The sequence below is a fragment of the Arvicanthis niloticus genome, chromosome 10, assembly GCF_011762505.2.
Source record: "Arvicanthis niloticus isolate mArvNil1 chromosome 10, mArvNil1.pat.X, whole genome shotgun sequence".
Lineage (NCBI taxonomy): Eukaryota > Metazoa > Chordata > Mammalia > Rodentia > Muridae > Arvicanthis > Arvicanthis niloticus.
Genome location: NC_047667.1, coordinates 62,513,472 through 62,527,991, shown reverse-complemented (window position 1 = coordinate 62,527,991; position 14,520 = coordinate 62,513,472). Strand labels below are relative to the sequence as shown.

Below are 14,520 nucleotides of genomic sequence, written 5' to 3'. Positions count from 1 at the left end.
TGTTGCAGAGGCAAGCAGCCCACGAGTCCATGGATATGATGCTTTGCTATCCAGAAAGGCCTTAGTGTCTAAGCAAAGGCCTCTAGCTGCCAAGGAAGATGTTTGGCTTCTAAAGAGATGTATCCCATGAGGATGGTATGTTAGTCACTCTTCTCATTGATGGGGCAAAATGCCTGAGAAGAGACAACTGAAGGAGGGGGGATTTTTCTTTGCTCTTACTTTGGTGGGGAGAAAGCACAGTGGTGTGCCTGTTAGGTAGCTGGTCGAAGTGCTCCCACAATCAAGAAGCACAGAGAGATGCATGCTGGGACCCCCCTCTGGCTTTGTCCTTTTACCTTGTATTTAGTCTGTCCCCAGAGCCCCTCCCATGATAGGATGGTCCCATCCACACTCAGAATGGCTCTTCTCTCTCTCTCTCTGGAAAAGCCCTGGCAGGCCCAGTGCTAACCAGCATACAGATGGAGAAGGCCAGAATCTGGGATTACTTACAAGGTATGGTTATGCAAGGCAGTCAGAGCTATGAAATGGAGAGGGGACTTGTGGCAAGCTGAAGAGAGAGCGAGAAGGGGCATGGTTAGAGGAGTCTATGCAGGCCTGGCATGCCGGTGACTAGAAACCTAGAAACTAGGTTTGAGGAAACATACTAGGCCTTAACTGTGCAGACCAGGCTAGGCATGAATGCTTCTCACAAGCTGCCTCTCTAGGTCGAGAGGAACAAGATGTCTTACCAGATGAGGAAACAGACTCCCTTTGACCTGATTATGTATAAAGAATCTGAAGCCCGGCTTGCTGTACGTTCACCTGATTTATCCAGCTGACACTGTCTGCATTCTCAACGCCTATGTTCTTCCCAGAGCTGGAAATGCCCAACAGGACCCAGCAGTCAGAACCTGTCTCCTACCATAAAGCCAGAGAAGCAAATTAAACCAACAATTGTAACAAGTTGTACTGAGAGCATTGTGAGGGGAGAACAGAGTGTACACAGTGGCCAGGGAACAAACAGATGATCAAAATTTTATTCTAGGGGAAATGGCTTGGTGAGGATGTTCAGTTCCCTGCGAGCAGAAACTATCCCAGAGGAACGGGGAAACATTATTGTCTGGACTGAGATTGGCAAGCAAGTGTAGCCTGCTCGGGAGCCTAAAGAAATAGAGAGAGAGCTCCTGCAGGCTGAGCTGGAGATGGCCGCTGTTTAGACTTGAGTCTGGAGGGATAGGCAAGCCCCAGGCTGCGTGGCATCCTCGGAAGTGTTGGAATAGTATAGAAGGTCATGGTTGCTTCATGAAGGCTGTGTTTGAGGAAGAAGGGGAGGCTAGGAGATTCTGGGTGGTTTGGGTAAGACAGCACAGTGGGGTGGATGGCTGAGAGGGAAGGGTGGCTCTGCAGAAAGAGCAGGCATTTAAATGTGAGACCGGGTGCGAGGAAGAGGAATGAGTGATGATGCTGTTTGACTTGGGTAGCTCAGTGGCTGCAGGTACTGCGATGGTATGGAGCTTCAAATGCCAGGCTTGAGAAGTTTAGCAGTGTCATCAGGGAGACCTGGAGCTTTCAGTACCTTCGTGTCATCCAAGTGAGATGACCTCAGAGCAGTCAGTTGGATACTAAGAGTTCAGGGGTGACCTGACCTAGAGATATGGATAAAAGAGACACCAGGAAGTACGGATGAATGATCGTTGAGATCACTGACAAATGGAAAGACAGAGTCACCCGGGGGGGGGGGTGCAGAGAGAGAGAGAGAGAGAGAGAGAGAGAGAGAGAGAGAGAGACCAAGACTTGTACTCAGAGGAACAAAGGCAAGTTAGGGGGAGGTAAATTGAAAAGAACACAAAGTAGATGGGGTAGCACCAATCTGAACAGCCATGATGGTACAGAATTGAAACTGCAGCAGACCAGGCAGCGATGACATTTGCAACTGTAGGATTGAGTAAGTTTAGGACAGGGGGATGGTTTAGTGACAGAGATAAGTTACCCCATGGTCTACGAGGAAGGGGTCGTGTGCAACCCACTTACTGCCTTTGCTGTTGTCAGTCAGAGACTGTGAGAGTTAGAGAAAAGCTTGAAACATGTAGGGTCCAGGGGAAAGCTGTTCAGGAAATGCCCACGCTGAGGAAACCCATGGTAACCATTCAGGACCACCGTGTGCCGTCAGCTTGGTCATTACATGATGTACACTGCTGTGTCAAAAGGACCCCTTTAGGGATAGAATGACCCTCTCACTGAGGTCACGTATCAGGTATTTATATTATGAATCATAACAGTAGCAATATTATAGTCATGAAGTAGCAACAAAAATAATTTTATGATCTGGGGTCACCACAACACGAGGAACTGTATTAAAGGGTCACAGCATTAGGAAGGTTGAGATTCACTGATTTAAGCTTCTATAAGGTTTTAAAGAGTAAAATCCAACAAAATAAAGACAATTTAATGCATGAGGATTCATTGTAATTTTCCAGAAGACTACAGGTGTCAACATTTCAGACAAACAAAAGATTTACTTATATATTTGATCTTCCCTAGAACATCAAATGTTGATGTCTTGAAAAATTTAAAGATTTTGTTTTATGTGTAGATATTTCGCCTGCCTGCATGCATGTGCACCACATGAGTGTAGTGTCCACGGAGGTCAGAACAGGCCCTCAGATCCCCTGGCTGGAGTTCCAGTTGTAGACGGTTAGGAACAACCATGTTGGTACTGAGAACGAAATCTGGCTCCTCTGCAGGAGCACCAAGTGCTCTTAGCTGCTGAGCCATCTCCCAGCTTCTTTTTTTAAATCTTATTTTTTTTTAACACAACACATTTACTTCTTGGATATATGACTTGATAGGTATTAAACGGATTCTGCACTGTTACTCGATGGCTAATGAATATGTTGTGAGGGTTGTGTAAAGTTGCTGTGTATTTTTTTTTTCTTAAGAAATGGAAACAAATTCATCTTTTTCTTAAGGAATGGGGATACTTTTTCTTTCCTCTGCATGCCTTGATTTAGGTTTTGAAGGACTTGGTTTTTTTCTCTATATTTTTGAGCAAGTGTTCCCCAAGTCTGGCATGATACAGTGAAAACAGACACAATTAAGAGAGCACATGAGCTATGAATAGGTTTTGTATGAGTTGATACATTGTTTCCTTTAGGGGATTTAAGCCATACTAATAACATCAGCAGCTGTAGGGTGGGTTTCTATCTATTGTGAATTCTTTGTACGTCTCAGAAAGGTCTGTAGTCTTAGAATTAATAGATAATGAAGATATCCTTGGGCATCATATCAACACCAGCCTTGATATATTTACCAACCATAGAGTTCTTTGTATTTTAAGGACACACTCAGAGGCATGCACATGTGTGCACACTAGTCTCTTGTGTTTTCTCTTCTGTGGCAGCTGATCTCTCCTGTTTTATACTAATGAATCAGATGCTCGAGAGTGGATGCCACCTGGCTGCCTATGGGCACGCAGGATATGATTGTACATCGAGTCATTTCCCCACTTTCCTGCCCGTTCCTGACTTAGCACATCATAGCGGTGATGCCTTCCAGCACACAGATGTTTGTCCACCTTTGGGGATTCTATACAAATTAGGAAAATCCCATTCTGAGAGTGGGAAGAAGTAACCTCCCATGCCAGAGGTCAAATACAACTAAAGATAAGAGACAAGCAGCCCAGGACTTGGACAACCCAAAAACTTTTGGGACAACCCAAAACCCTTTGGGCAGTTGCCATTTTCCTAACGGCTGCAGGACTTGAGCTTTGCAGACGGTTCTCTCTGACATGAGCAGCCCTGGAGGCCTTAGTGACTTTGTGAAATTTGCTTCTTGAGAAAACTCAGGTAAGGTTCAAGGAGAGTTTATGCTTTCTCCAGGCCTTCAGGATCTCTTCACTTTCAAGTTGCAATGAAGACAGAGTTGAGATATTTGGCTTTCTGGGGTTGTGGTTGGGGTACCAAGAATCAGGTCCTATTTCTTGTGTGTGTGTGTGTGTGTGTGTGTGTGTGTGTGTGTGTGTGTGTGTAAAAACAGAACAAAAAGATAGTGTGGGGCTGCCAAGAATTCTGTCTGCAAATAATTCTCAGAACTCAGTAAAAGGAGCCATCTTTGTTAACACTGGTCTAGGTGCAAGTATGTCATATCCTAGAAGTTTATGCGGTATGTATGTGTGCCTGCCGCTGCTCTCTTAGGATGCTGGGGGGTTGTTTGTTTGTTTGGATTGTTATAGCACTGTATAGGGAAGGTTCTATTATTGTCTCCAATCCAAAAAGAACATTATTCTAAAGCAAAGTGCTTGAGAAACATACATGTGTAGGTAACAGGTGATAGACTGAGGATTTGGACTTGGGGGTTGGTTCCCTTGTGAAATCAAACAAACAAATAAACAAAAAACACAACAAAAACAAAACCTCATGTCTGCAAAAGTGAGAGTTCGTCTGTTTGTCTCTGCTTCCAGTTGCAATTAGCAAAGATGTGGGTCAGGAGAGTTGACTAAGTGTCACTTCTAACAGCACCCAGATGAAAGAAAATGCTGCCCAAATACCCACCTGCCAATACAACATCACACACTGCCATCCTATCCGTTACTTCAGTGCTTGCTGTGCCTTCTGAGATGAAACATGGAGAAAGCAACTGAAAGAAGGGAGGAAGGAGGGAGGGTAGGAGACAGAGAGGGAGGAAGAATGATAGGGAAAGTAAAGAAACTGGAGGAGGAGAGAAGAAGAGAGGGGAAGGGAAGGAAGGGGAGAAGAGGGAAGGGAGGGGAAAAAAGAGGAGAAGGAAAGGAAGGGAAGGAGAAGGGAGAAGAGGGGAGAGGAGAGGAGGGAATAAGAGGAAGGGAAGGGTAGAGTAGTTTTACTTGAGGGATCACAGTTCAAGCTGGATACATATTATGGCAGGGCAGGTATGATGTAGGGTACCAGCCAGCTGGTCACACTGCACTGGCAGTCAGGAAGCAGAGTGTGAACAGGAAGTGAAGCCAGGCTGTGAAGGCTTAAGTCCCACCCCCAGCTCCATCTCTTAAGCTCCCACAGCCTTCCCAAATATTGCCACTATCCGAGGACCAAGTCTTCAAAACCATGAGCCTGTGTGGGACATGGGACATGGAAGCCTTGATGCACCCAGCATGCTAAGGCGTGCTAGCCCACTGACAGAAACTAGGAGGGGAAAACAGGCACTCACATGGAAAGGGGTCCAGACTGGTTTGAAATGCAGACATTTGCAAATCACTTTGTTTACAAAGCACTTTTTCCCTTACAAAATATGGAAAAGGAAGGCATAAGATTAGCAAATACACGGAGAAGAAAAACAGCAGCGTGTGGGCTTCATGGTGTTAACTTTATCATCAGTATGTCAGATTGGGAAAATGTGTTTTATAGTGATGTGTTCATTTTCCCAACAGACACTTATTGAACGTCTGCTACATACTCAGTACCTGGTGTGGAGGGTATACCAGTTATATTCTAGCTAGAGACAACAGGAAATTAACCAATGAAAAGATTAACAGTTGACTTTTGATTAGCAAAGTATAAGTTTTATAGTAAAAATTCCTTTGGTAAGATGAAGGAAGGATAGAGGGAAGGTAAAAGAGAGAGAGAGAGAGAGAGAGAAAGAGAGAGAGAGAGAGAGAGAGAGAGAGAGAGAGAGAGAGAGAGAGAGAGAATATTACCAAAGGAAGGAGAAGCAAGTCTTCTACAAGAGTATTGACCTTTTGGGGTGTGACAATAAGTGTTACATGTCATATCTGATTCTTTCATTGATCATTTAGACAGAGAATGTAGTTTCCTTTGCTTAGTTTATATGAAACTTCCTGCTAGGAAAAGCTCATAAAGGAGTAGACTAGCCCTTGCTATTCTTACTCTTGGATAATCGTGAATTATAAAATAGAGCAGGGAAATTCTTCCATAGAATCATCAGTGGTCAGACAATTGGGTAGAATCAGAAATAATCCTCACTGTACAACAAAATTCAAATTTGACACCAGGCCCAGCCAGAGCCGTGCTTACAAGCAACCTAATACTTGGAAAGCTTAAGGGGACACTGAGTTCCAGATCAGAAAGAGGATACATGTGGAGACCTTGCTGCAAACAATTTTTTTTTTTTTTTTACTTCTATTGGGATTGTTGCCTCTGAAGCAAACTATGATAATTGAGAAGTTAGAATATGGAAGCTATTTTACTCAAGACCTTATTAAAGGGAGTTATTTAATCTTTAACCTGTTATTTCTCTTTAAAGTTAAGTTGAAGTTGCAGAGAAAGCCGATCTTTTAACTTTTCCAGTTCAATGTGATATTTCAAACCCTCAGGACAATATTTGTGTATCAAAACCAAGCCCCTCACTCTGTCAGACAGGAGACACTCAAGACATGAAGACAGTGTGAACTGTGATTTCATGCACAGTTAGCTTGGGGCAGGAAGGCATCTGGTTAAGAAATAGAAGCCTAGTATGAACCATGGATGGTGATTTATCACTGTGTATGAGATTCACAGGGAACCGAATCTGAGCGATTGAATGTATCACCAGCATACAGTCCCTCTGCTCAGCTGGCCCAAGGGTATTTCTCTACTTGTTTGCTTTTATTGCTGTGATAAACAGCAAGACCAAAAGTAGTTTGGATACTGAAGGGTTTATTTGCCTTATACCTTTTAGTCCACTGTGCAGGGAATCAAAGGCAGGAACCTGGAGACAGGAACTGAAGCAGAGACCATGGAGGAATACCGCTTACTAAATTACTCCATCAACCTGCTTTCTTACAGCAGCCAGGACCACCTGACTAGGGGATGGCGCCACCCACAGTGGGCTGAACCCTTGCACATTGATCATTAGTCAAGAGAATGCCAAACAGACTTGCCTACCGGCCAATCTGATGATGGCATTTCCTCAAATGAGGTTCCCTCTTCTCAGATGACTGTAGCTTCTATCAAGCTGACAAAATCCCACCAGCTCCCTCTCTCCAGACCAAGGTTAAATGTAGTCATCTGTTTTTAGCTGAGAGGAAACCATGTGTGGCAGTCCTCACCTGCAGGCTCAACTGCTGTCGTTTTGAGAGCCTCTTTGCTTACTGTCCCAGAGGTAACCATAGGTTTAATCTCAACTGCATGCACCACAGAGTTCTCACCTTTCCAGTTTGGCTTTCCCCCTCACCCCCTGTCAGGGGCAGACCGAGATAGCAAACGATTGTTTCTTGTCTAAAACATATTTTATTTTATATTTGTTTGTGCATATATTATGTTTTGATCAAATCTACTGTTTTTTCTGTGTTCACCTCATGACTTTCACTTCCAATATCACGTGATCTTTTGTTTAAACACATAGAATTACTTAGTATTGCTTGTATGTACAAGGATGTAGGGCCGTCTACATGGGTAGCCTCTGGGGGGAGGGGCTATCCCTGAAGGACATTAACTGTCCCCTTATTCGCCAGCAGCTGTCAATCTCTAATCAATCACACCTCAGGCAGGGATAGGGATTGGACTTTATGAGCCTCTCCATGCTCCTTACTGGGCTTCAGGCTGGCTTGACCATGCGCAGATCTTGTGCTGAGTCACAGCTGCTCTGACTTCTGTGTACCCAGTATATACTACCTCATCCCAGCTCTGTCTTTCCACTCCCTCTCCTGCCTTGGAGGGAGGGGTGTGGTATAGATGTTTGAACATCACAAGTAAGAAATTAAAGAACTCTTAAAGGTATGTGTGAAAATGGCCCACCTGTCATTTACCACAGAGGGTATTTAATTTTTCTATGATGCTTGCACCCACATACACATTAATATCTATGACCTGGTACATACACATGTCAGATTGTATGTCCATCCTTATTCAAAAATGCATGGGAATGTAGAAACCATCAATTTATTTTCCCGTGTCAACATTGAAAATAGAAGTCTACACCTAAAGACAAAACAAAACAGAACTTCTGTTATTTGCTTGCCAGGCAAGAGAGGGCAAGGTAGCATAAGCCCCACGTGACCATCTAGGAAGGTGAGGTCAAATGGAGAAAAGCTTCCTGTTAGGACCTTCCCCTGAAAAACAATTATTCCCTATGATAAAGCCTGGCTTGTTTATGAGGGGACCCTCAAAGATTGGTCCTCTTTCTATTTTAGGATACAAAAATGTATATCTACTTTCAAAGACCTGCAGGTGCCTTAGGCCATGGAGTGGGTTCTTTGGTCTGTATGTGCTCAGAACCATTTCTATAGGTCCCTGTGGTTGGTGAAGTTTGTAGCCTCAGCCAGGCTGTTAGGTTAACTCTTGGATAACTGTTGGTGGATCAGGCAGGCCAATGGCTTCGGTCCTTCCATGGGTACTCATTAAAGGAACTGCCTTGAGACTCTTGGTGACTCAAGCCAACCTGTGAACAGATTTTCTAGTTTATTTCTCTTTGCTCTCCCCAGTACAGGAATAATGTATCTTCTCGTTCATTCAGGCACTGAGGACTCCTAAGTGGCAACATTTCTGTGCTAAATCCTAGGTTGCATCTCAGGCTAACAGCAGCACAGCTACCAAGTCCCACCCAGGTCATCTAGGCTAACACTTCCTTCTCTTCCTCTACAGTGACCTGTTCTACATCAGAGTCCTTGAAGCTACAGGCAGATGAACACAATAGATGACACCCTAAAGATTTAGGGACACATTAAGAGATTTCCTTTTTATAGCATTTGAAATGTCTTTGTGTGTGTGTGTGTGTGTGTGTGTGTGTGTGCGCGCACGCGTGCGCACGCACACACATGTATGGAGGCCAAAGGTCAACCTCAAATGTTTCTCAGGTGGCTTCTACTTTCTTTAATTAATTAACTAATTAATTAATTAGTTAATGAGACAGGGTCTCTCCCTACCCCAGAGCTCTCAGCTAGGTTAGACTGGCTGGCCAGTAAATCTAATCAATCCATCTGCCTTAGCCTCCACAATTCTTGGATTACAAGTCATATATTCCCCACTCTGCATGACTTTGCATGTGATATTTCTGTAGCAGGACTATCATACAAAAACGTGTGGCTAAGGCCTTATAAATACAATTTTATTTCTCAAGTTTGTGTTCATAATATTTTAGAGCCAATTGTATAAGGATTAGCCTCTGTATGGCTGCTAATCACAGGCACTGTGAGAGCATTGACAACTTCTCAATAAATCCCCCAAATAAAACAAGAATCTCACAAGATGTAGGTCCCATGTTGATGGCTTTTCTTCTCTTGGCCTCCATGCTCCAGGTGGGAGAGTTCAGAGCGCACGCCGCTGAGTGGACGGCCAATGTCACGGCCGAGTTCAAGGAAACAAGGAGGCGCCTGAGTGTGGAGATCTATGACAAGTTCCAGCGTGCCACATCTGTGAAGCGGAAGCTCTCTGCAGAGCTGGCGGGCAACCACAACCAGGAACTGACTCCATGTAGGAGGACCCTGTCCGTGAACCACCTGACCAGCGAGAGGGAAGTCCTGCCTCCCTTGCTGAAGGCTGAGAGCATCTATCTGAACGGTCTGACACCACACTGTGCTGGTGAAGACATAGCTGTCATTGAGAACATGAAGTAGTTCTGTCTCTTGGAAGAGAGTCTGAGGTGGAGCCATAGGGAAGGGTTTCTCTAGGCTCTTTGTGACTGTTGCTGGTAGCATTTAAACATTGTGCATGATGAGCTCAAAGGGAAAGCAAATAGATATACCCATCTGGTCACCTTACATCCAGGGAGTGTGGAGTCCTGGGGAGGCTCATAAGCTGTCCACTGAGTGTCAAGTGATGGAGGACGGGCAGTGTCTGATGCCTTTTTGTGCCCAGACTGTTTTCCTTCCCCTCTCTCCTAATGTGCCATAAGGCCTCTGAATGAATTGGAATGCTTTGCTGGTCATGTAGCTTGGAGGGATCAGCCCTTGGTTTTTCAGGGTTCACCTAACTGAGCCTGAATACTGACCACTTAGGGATGACAACATTTCTTTTTGTAAATGGCAAGAAATTCTTAAGCAGCCTTTTACCTAAGAAATTATCTGCCAGTGCCTTATCTTTCGAAGAAACAAGACCCTGTGTGGTGGGCTTGTGGTTTCCCCCTCCCCACCCTCACCCTGGGCTCACCTCAGCTGAACCCTCACCTTTCTCACCCCTCCCCTCCCTTTCACATACCTTATTGTGCTGGAAGCAATGTGTAGCTTGATGGAAGGAAGAAACAGATGCCAACTGCGGGCACAGAAGCAACATGGAAGCTCTGGCGTCACGGGCACTGCAGAGAAGGGAGGACAGAGAAGTCCCCTCTGAGTATTTATTTGACTGGGGTACCAATGGTACAGCTATATATATGTACAGAGTAATAATTCCCAGGCTGGTAACCTTGGCTGCTTCCACACGGCCCCCCTTTTTTTTTCCTGGCAGTATTTGAAGTTTATCATTTATTAATAACTAGTCATTTTTAAAGGCAGAAGACATGAGCACATACATCTGTAATCTAAGCGATGTAACAAGAGAACTGTTCAGACTGGTACTACAAGGTGATCTCAGACAGTCGATACGGATTCATTCTAACAAGAAGAAAACAGGGAGACCACATGTTATGTGCATTTGCACATACAGGGCTCACCGTCAGCTTGGACTAGCCCATGAGGTACAGCAGGCTTACACACTTTTCTTTTCTTAAGTGGTTCTTGCCAAACTGGAGGGTGATGTGATGCCCTTCAGAAGGGGGCACAGCCCCAGCCAGCCCAGGGTCCCTCTGTGGTCATGACTGGGTGTGAGCACAGATGCTGGACTTGGGATCACTGTGAGTTTTGCACATGGAGAGATACAGACTGCTGGCCTACGTCATCTCTAACACTAGAGAAAACGCTGAGTAGCACAATCTAAATCCCCCGTTACTTTTTTGTTTAAGAGAAGGCTGATAATTCATTTAATTTAAATTTATATCCTATAGTTCTTTTGGGATGTTTCAAGATTCAGAAAAAATTCAGTACCTGCATCTAGCAAACTGCTGCCCTTTCCCCATGCCCATACTTACATCTACTGAACACTGTATATGTAATTTTTAAATTTTTAAAGTGCAGAAGGAAAATAATTCCTCTATATGTAATCGAAAAACTGATTTCTTTCCCTTCTGGGGGAGGGATGGGCTTACATGAACACGTGGCATTCAGATCGAAGTCTTAAGAAATAAACCCAGGATGTTTAAAAACATGAAAAGATTCATATTTTCCAAAATTTGAATTTAAGCTATAAATGTAAATATATCCAGTTCGCTTGCAGAGAGTACTTTTTATAAACCTATGAAGATTCTAACCAAAATTTTAGAGTGTCAGGCTCCTTTACAAAGAAAGCTACACCCCATCTCTTGAATAACCATTCTGGAAGCTGATACGGTGGGATGTACCACGTATAAACTGTGAACTGGACAGACAAATAAACTTTGTAATTAAAACCAGCTCTTTCCATGTCTCCTCTTTGCCGTGAGGATTTCCATCTCGTTTAAGCCTTGTGGGACTGAGGGGTGGTGGCTTTCCTGATGAATTATTGGTGTTTCTTTATCCATGATAGCCAAGCAATTGTGTGGGGATGTCCTTGTTGGTGTTTGAACCTGGGGCCTTGCACATGGGCACATGGTAGGCAAAGGGCTACACTGCTAACATTTGCTTGGGTTTTAAGATAGAGTAGCTCAGGCTAGCTCCTGATGTGTGGGTTTCTCAGCCTACCTCTAGAGTGCTGGGAGTAGAGGGCATGTGCTACCATGTCTGTTCTGCCGGAAGTATTTTTGATGCTTAATACTGCTGTTTTTAAATACAGTACACACACGGCAGTCTTCAGAGGCAGTCCAAAGCTAATAAGCTGCGTTTGGTGAAAGATAGTATTTGAAATAGCATCACATTCTAGATTATGTCTACTATGTCTTATCGAGTGTGTAAGACATTTTATCATTGTTAAAACCTGTTGGGCCTAACAAGAGGTCTAATCTCCATTCCACCTTCACCTTTCAGTCACGTACACAGGTGGAGGGCACGAACAGGCCCTAGAGAGATTTACATACTAATGAGGTACCTGAAGGCCAGAGGTGGAGCCATTAAACATTCCTCCCCAGCCCCTCCCACCTTCTCCCCTCCCCTTTTAACTCAGGTCGATCCTGGGTTTATGGGGCTATGCATCCAGATCCGACCACCATCCGCCATGTGAATAAACCAGCTTTGGAAACCCAAGGGCTTCCTCGTGTGTCGGGGGGTGGGGTGGGGGGTGGTTAGGGGGTGGGGGGTGGGGGGGGGTTGGGGGGGTGGGGGGTGGGGGGATGGGGGGGTGGGGGGGGTGGGGGGTGGGGGAGGGGGGGCGCGCCGCTATGAGGAACCGTGAGGAGCCAGGGAGAGGCTTTTAGTTAATGAACAGCCGGGCCCAACTTCCAGCTGGAGGAACCCAGAGCATTCCCAGCTGACTACCCACAGCATGACGGGAGGAACCCTGGGCTCCCCAGCCTTTTTTCCCAACAAGAACCCACCTTGACCCTGACATAGTCTGGATAATGAACACAGATGCCATTTGTAGAAAAGGGTAACCAAATATCTGAGTAGTGTTAAAGCTTCAGGAGGACCAATCATCTAGACTTTCTGTCCCAAATATTGACTACTTACCATTTTGCTTTTCCCTTTCTTCCCTTTAAGCAGTACTGGGGTTAAGCCTGGGGCCCTACATGCTAGGTAAGTGCTCTATCCTTAAACCATAACTCTATTCTTTTTCTATTTTCTTACAGGGCTACACTAAGTTGCCTAGGCAAGATACAGATGTGCAATACCATGCACTGATGTATGGATTGATTCTGTGTACATATCTGAAAACTGGTCCCTACACCTGTGGTTTGCATATAAATGCCCCCTATAGGTGCATGTTTGTGAATGCCTGGTCCTCATCTGGTGATGCAGCCTGGGAAGGTTGTGGAACCTTTAGGAGATATTTCACTGGTCCCCTGGGCTGGGCTTTGGGGTTTTATAGCCTGACCCTGTGTCTTGCTTGTTCTGTTTCTTAAGTGGGGATGATATGTGACCAGCTGGCTTCCTATACTTGCTTGCTCTGTTTCTTAAGTGGGGATGACATGTGACCAGCTGGCTTCCTGTACTTGCTTGCTCTGTTTCTTAAGTGGGGATGACATGTGACCAGCTGGCTTCCTGTACTTGCCATCATGTCTTTCCTGCTTGTTGCCAGGTCTTCCAGCCATGATGGACTCCACCATTCAGGCACTGTAAGCCAAACAAACCCTTTATCTATTAAGGTGCCTTTGGTCAGGGTGTATTTTAACCAAGTAAAAGAAGCAAACACATGCCATTGTCTCTGGACTGGGGAGGTTTCCTCACACCCGAGTAGTCCAGCAACTGAGATCACTTTTCTTTTCCCGACCTTTGTTTCCTTGTTCTTCTATGAAGAATGCTGCTAAGGATTTTGATATAACCTTGAATTTTCTAGTGAGGTAGTTTTTTTTTTTTTTTTTTTTTTTTTTTCTTTTCTGGATCATTAATAAGAGTACAAGCTCTATCTTGGAGGCTATTTGGAGAAAGAAATTTAGTTCTGAAATAAAGGTCAGAAATTCCCAGGCCTTTATTCTCAGATCTGGGTGCCGGGTGATGTCCTTTTCCTGAAGCTTCAGCTACTAAAGGATAAAATGATTCCTTTGGAGTTCTTTTAGTTTGGCTGCACACATTTTTTAAACATTGTTCCATGGTTTTTGGTGCACACCCCGTCCTTTAATTCTGTAAATATGTGAAATATCTGAAGCTCAAAGGGACTCAAATATGTGCCTTGGCACCTGGGGTAAGAAGGGTGAGGGGCAATGTGTAGGGCTTTGTGTATCTTTCTCAAATTCTAAGAAATAGATGACCTGAAAGGAGATCAAATCCTACTGAATTCCATGTCACAGATAAAGCAGTAGAATTGTCTTGGTTCAGTAGAATGGATGTTTAAAGGAACAAGCTTCAGATGGAACGCCCAAGCTCCGTTCGAGACACACTGGAGACTTGAGAGGGTTGGACAGTGTTCACTGTTTGGCTTTATTCTCCACATTTAAATTTTTGCTGGTCTCATAAAATTCATTATACAGTTATAGTAATTTTCATTTCTTATTAAGGTGGGGTATGAGTTTGTGGGATGTGTTTATAAAGATGTCTATCTGAGTCTCTGAATTATTAAAATTAATATTGTCCCATGCTAAATGTGTTCAGAGAAATAATTTATAGTGATGTTACTGACCTAAGTGTGCTCAGGCATAATTTACAGTGTGATGTGGTGACACCTGTCTGCTTCATAGGAACTTTGGAGGATGACATCACTGCTTTACAATGGGAGTTGTCATAAGGCCTGCCTGTCCCTGTCACCAGTGTCTCTCTCATGATACAGCCCCACATAAAACATAACTGTTCCATCCTGAAAGATGGGAGTTTAAGAACATAGTGTTAGAATCCATCTGCTTCCTGTAAGTCTCTGAAAGCCATCCCTGTGTTAGGATGTCTCACCTGGGAAATAAGTTTATGTCCTGGGGGTCTTAGCTCTGTGCTCCACACACATCCTGCTTCTTACTACTCCACTGCCTCTTGCCTGGGAATCT

General features: G+C 44.4%; 1 protein-coding gene across 5 annotated transcripts in view; it reads left to right on the top strand.

Moving 5' to 3' along the window:
- Kcnk2 (potassium two pore domain channel subfamily K member 2) overlaps nucleotides 1-11,370 on the top strand; it is a 183,824-nt gene extending 172,454 nt beyond the window's left edge. For all 5 annotated transcript variants that reach the window (XM_034513391.2, XM_076941594.1, XM_034513392.2 and 2 more), the window contains exon 7: nucleotides 9,188-11,370. In XM_034513391.2, the coding sequence (XP_034369282.1) occupies nucleotides 9,188-9,505 (318 nt within the window). In that variant the 3' untranslated portion in view covers nucleotides 9,506-11,370. The remainder of the gene's footprint in view (nucleotides 1-9,187) is intronic.
- The last annotated feature ends 3,150 nt before the right edge of the window (nucleotides 11,371-14,520 follow it).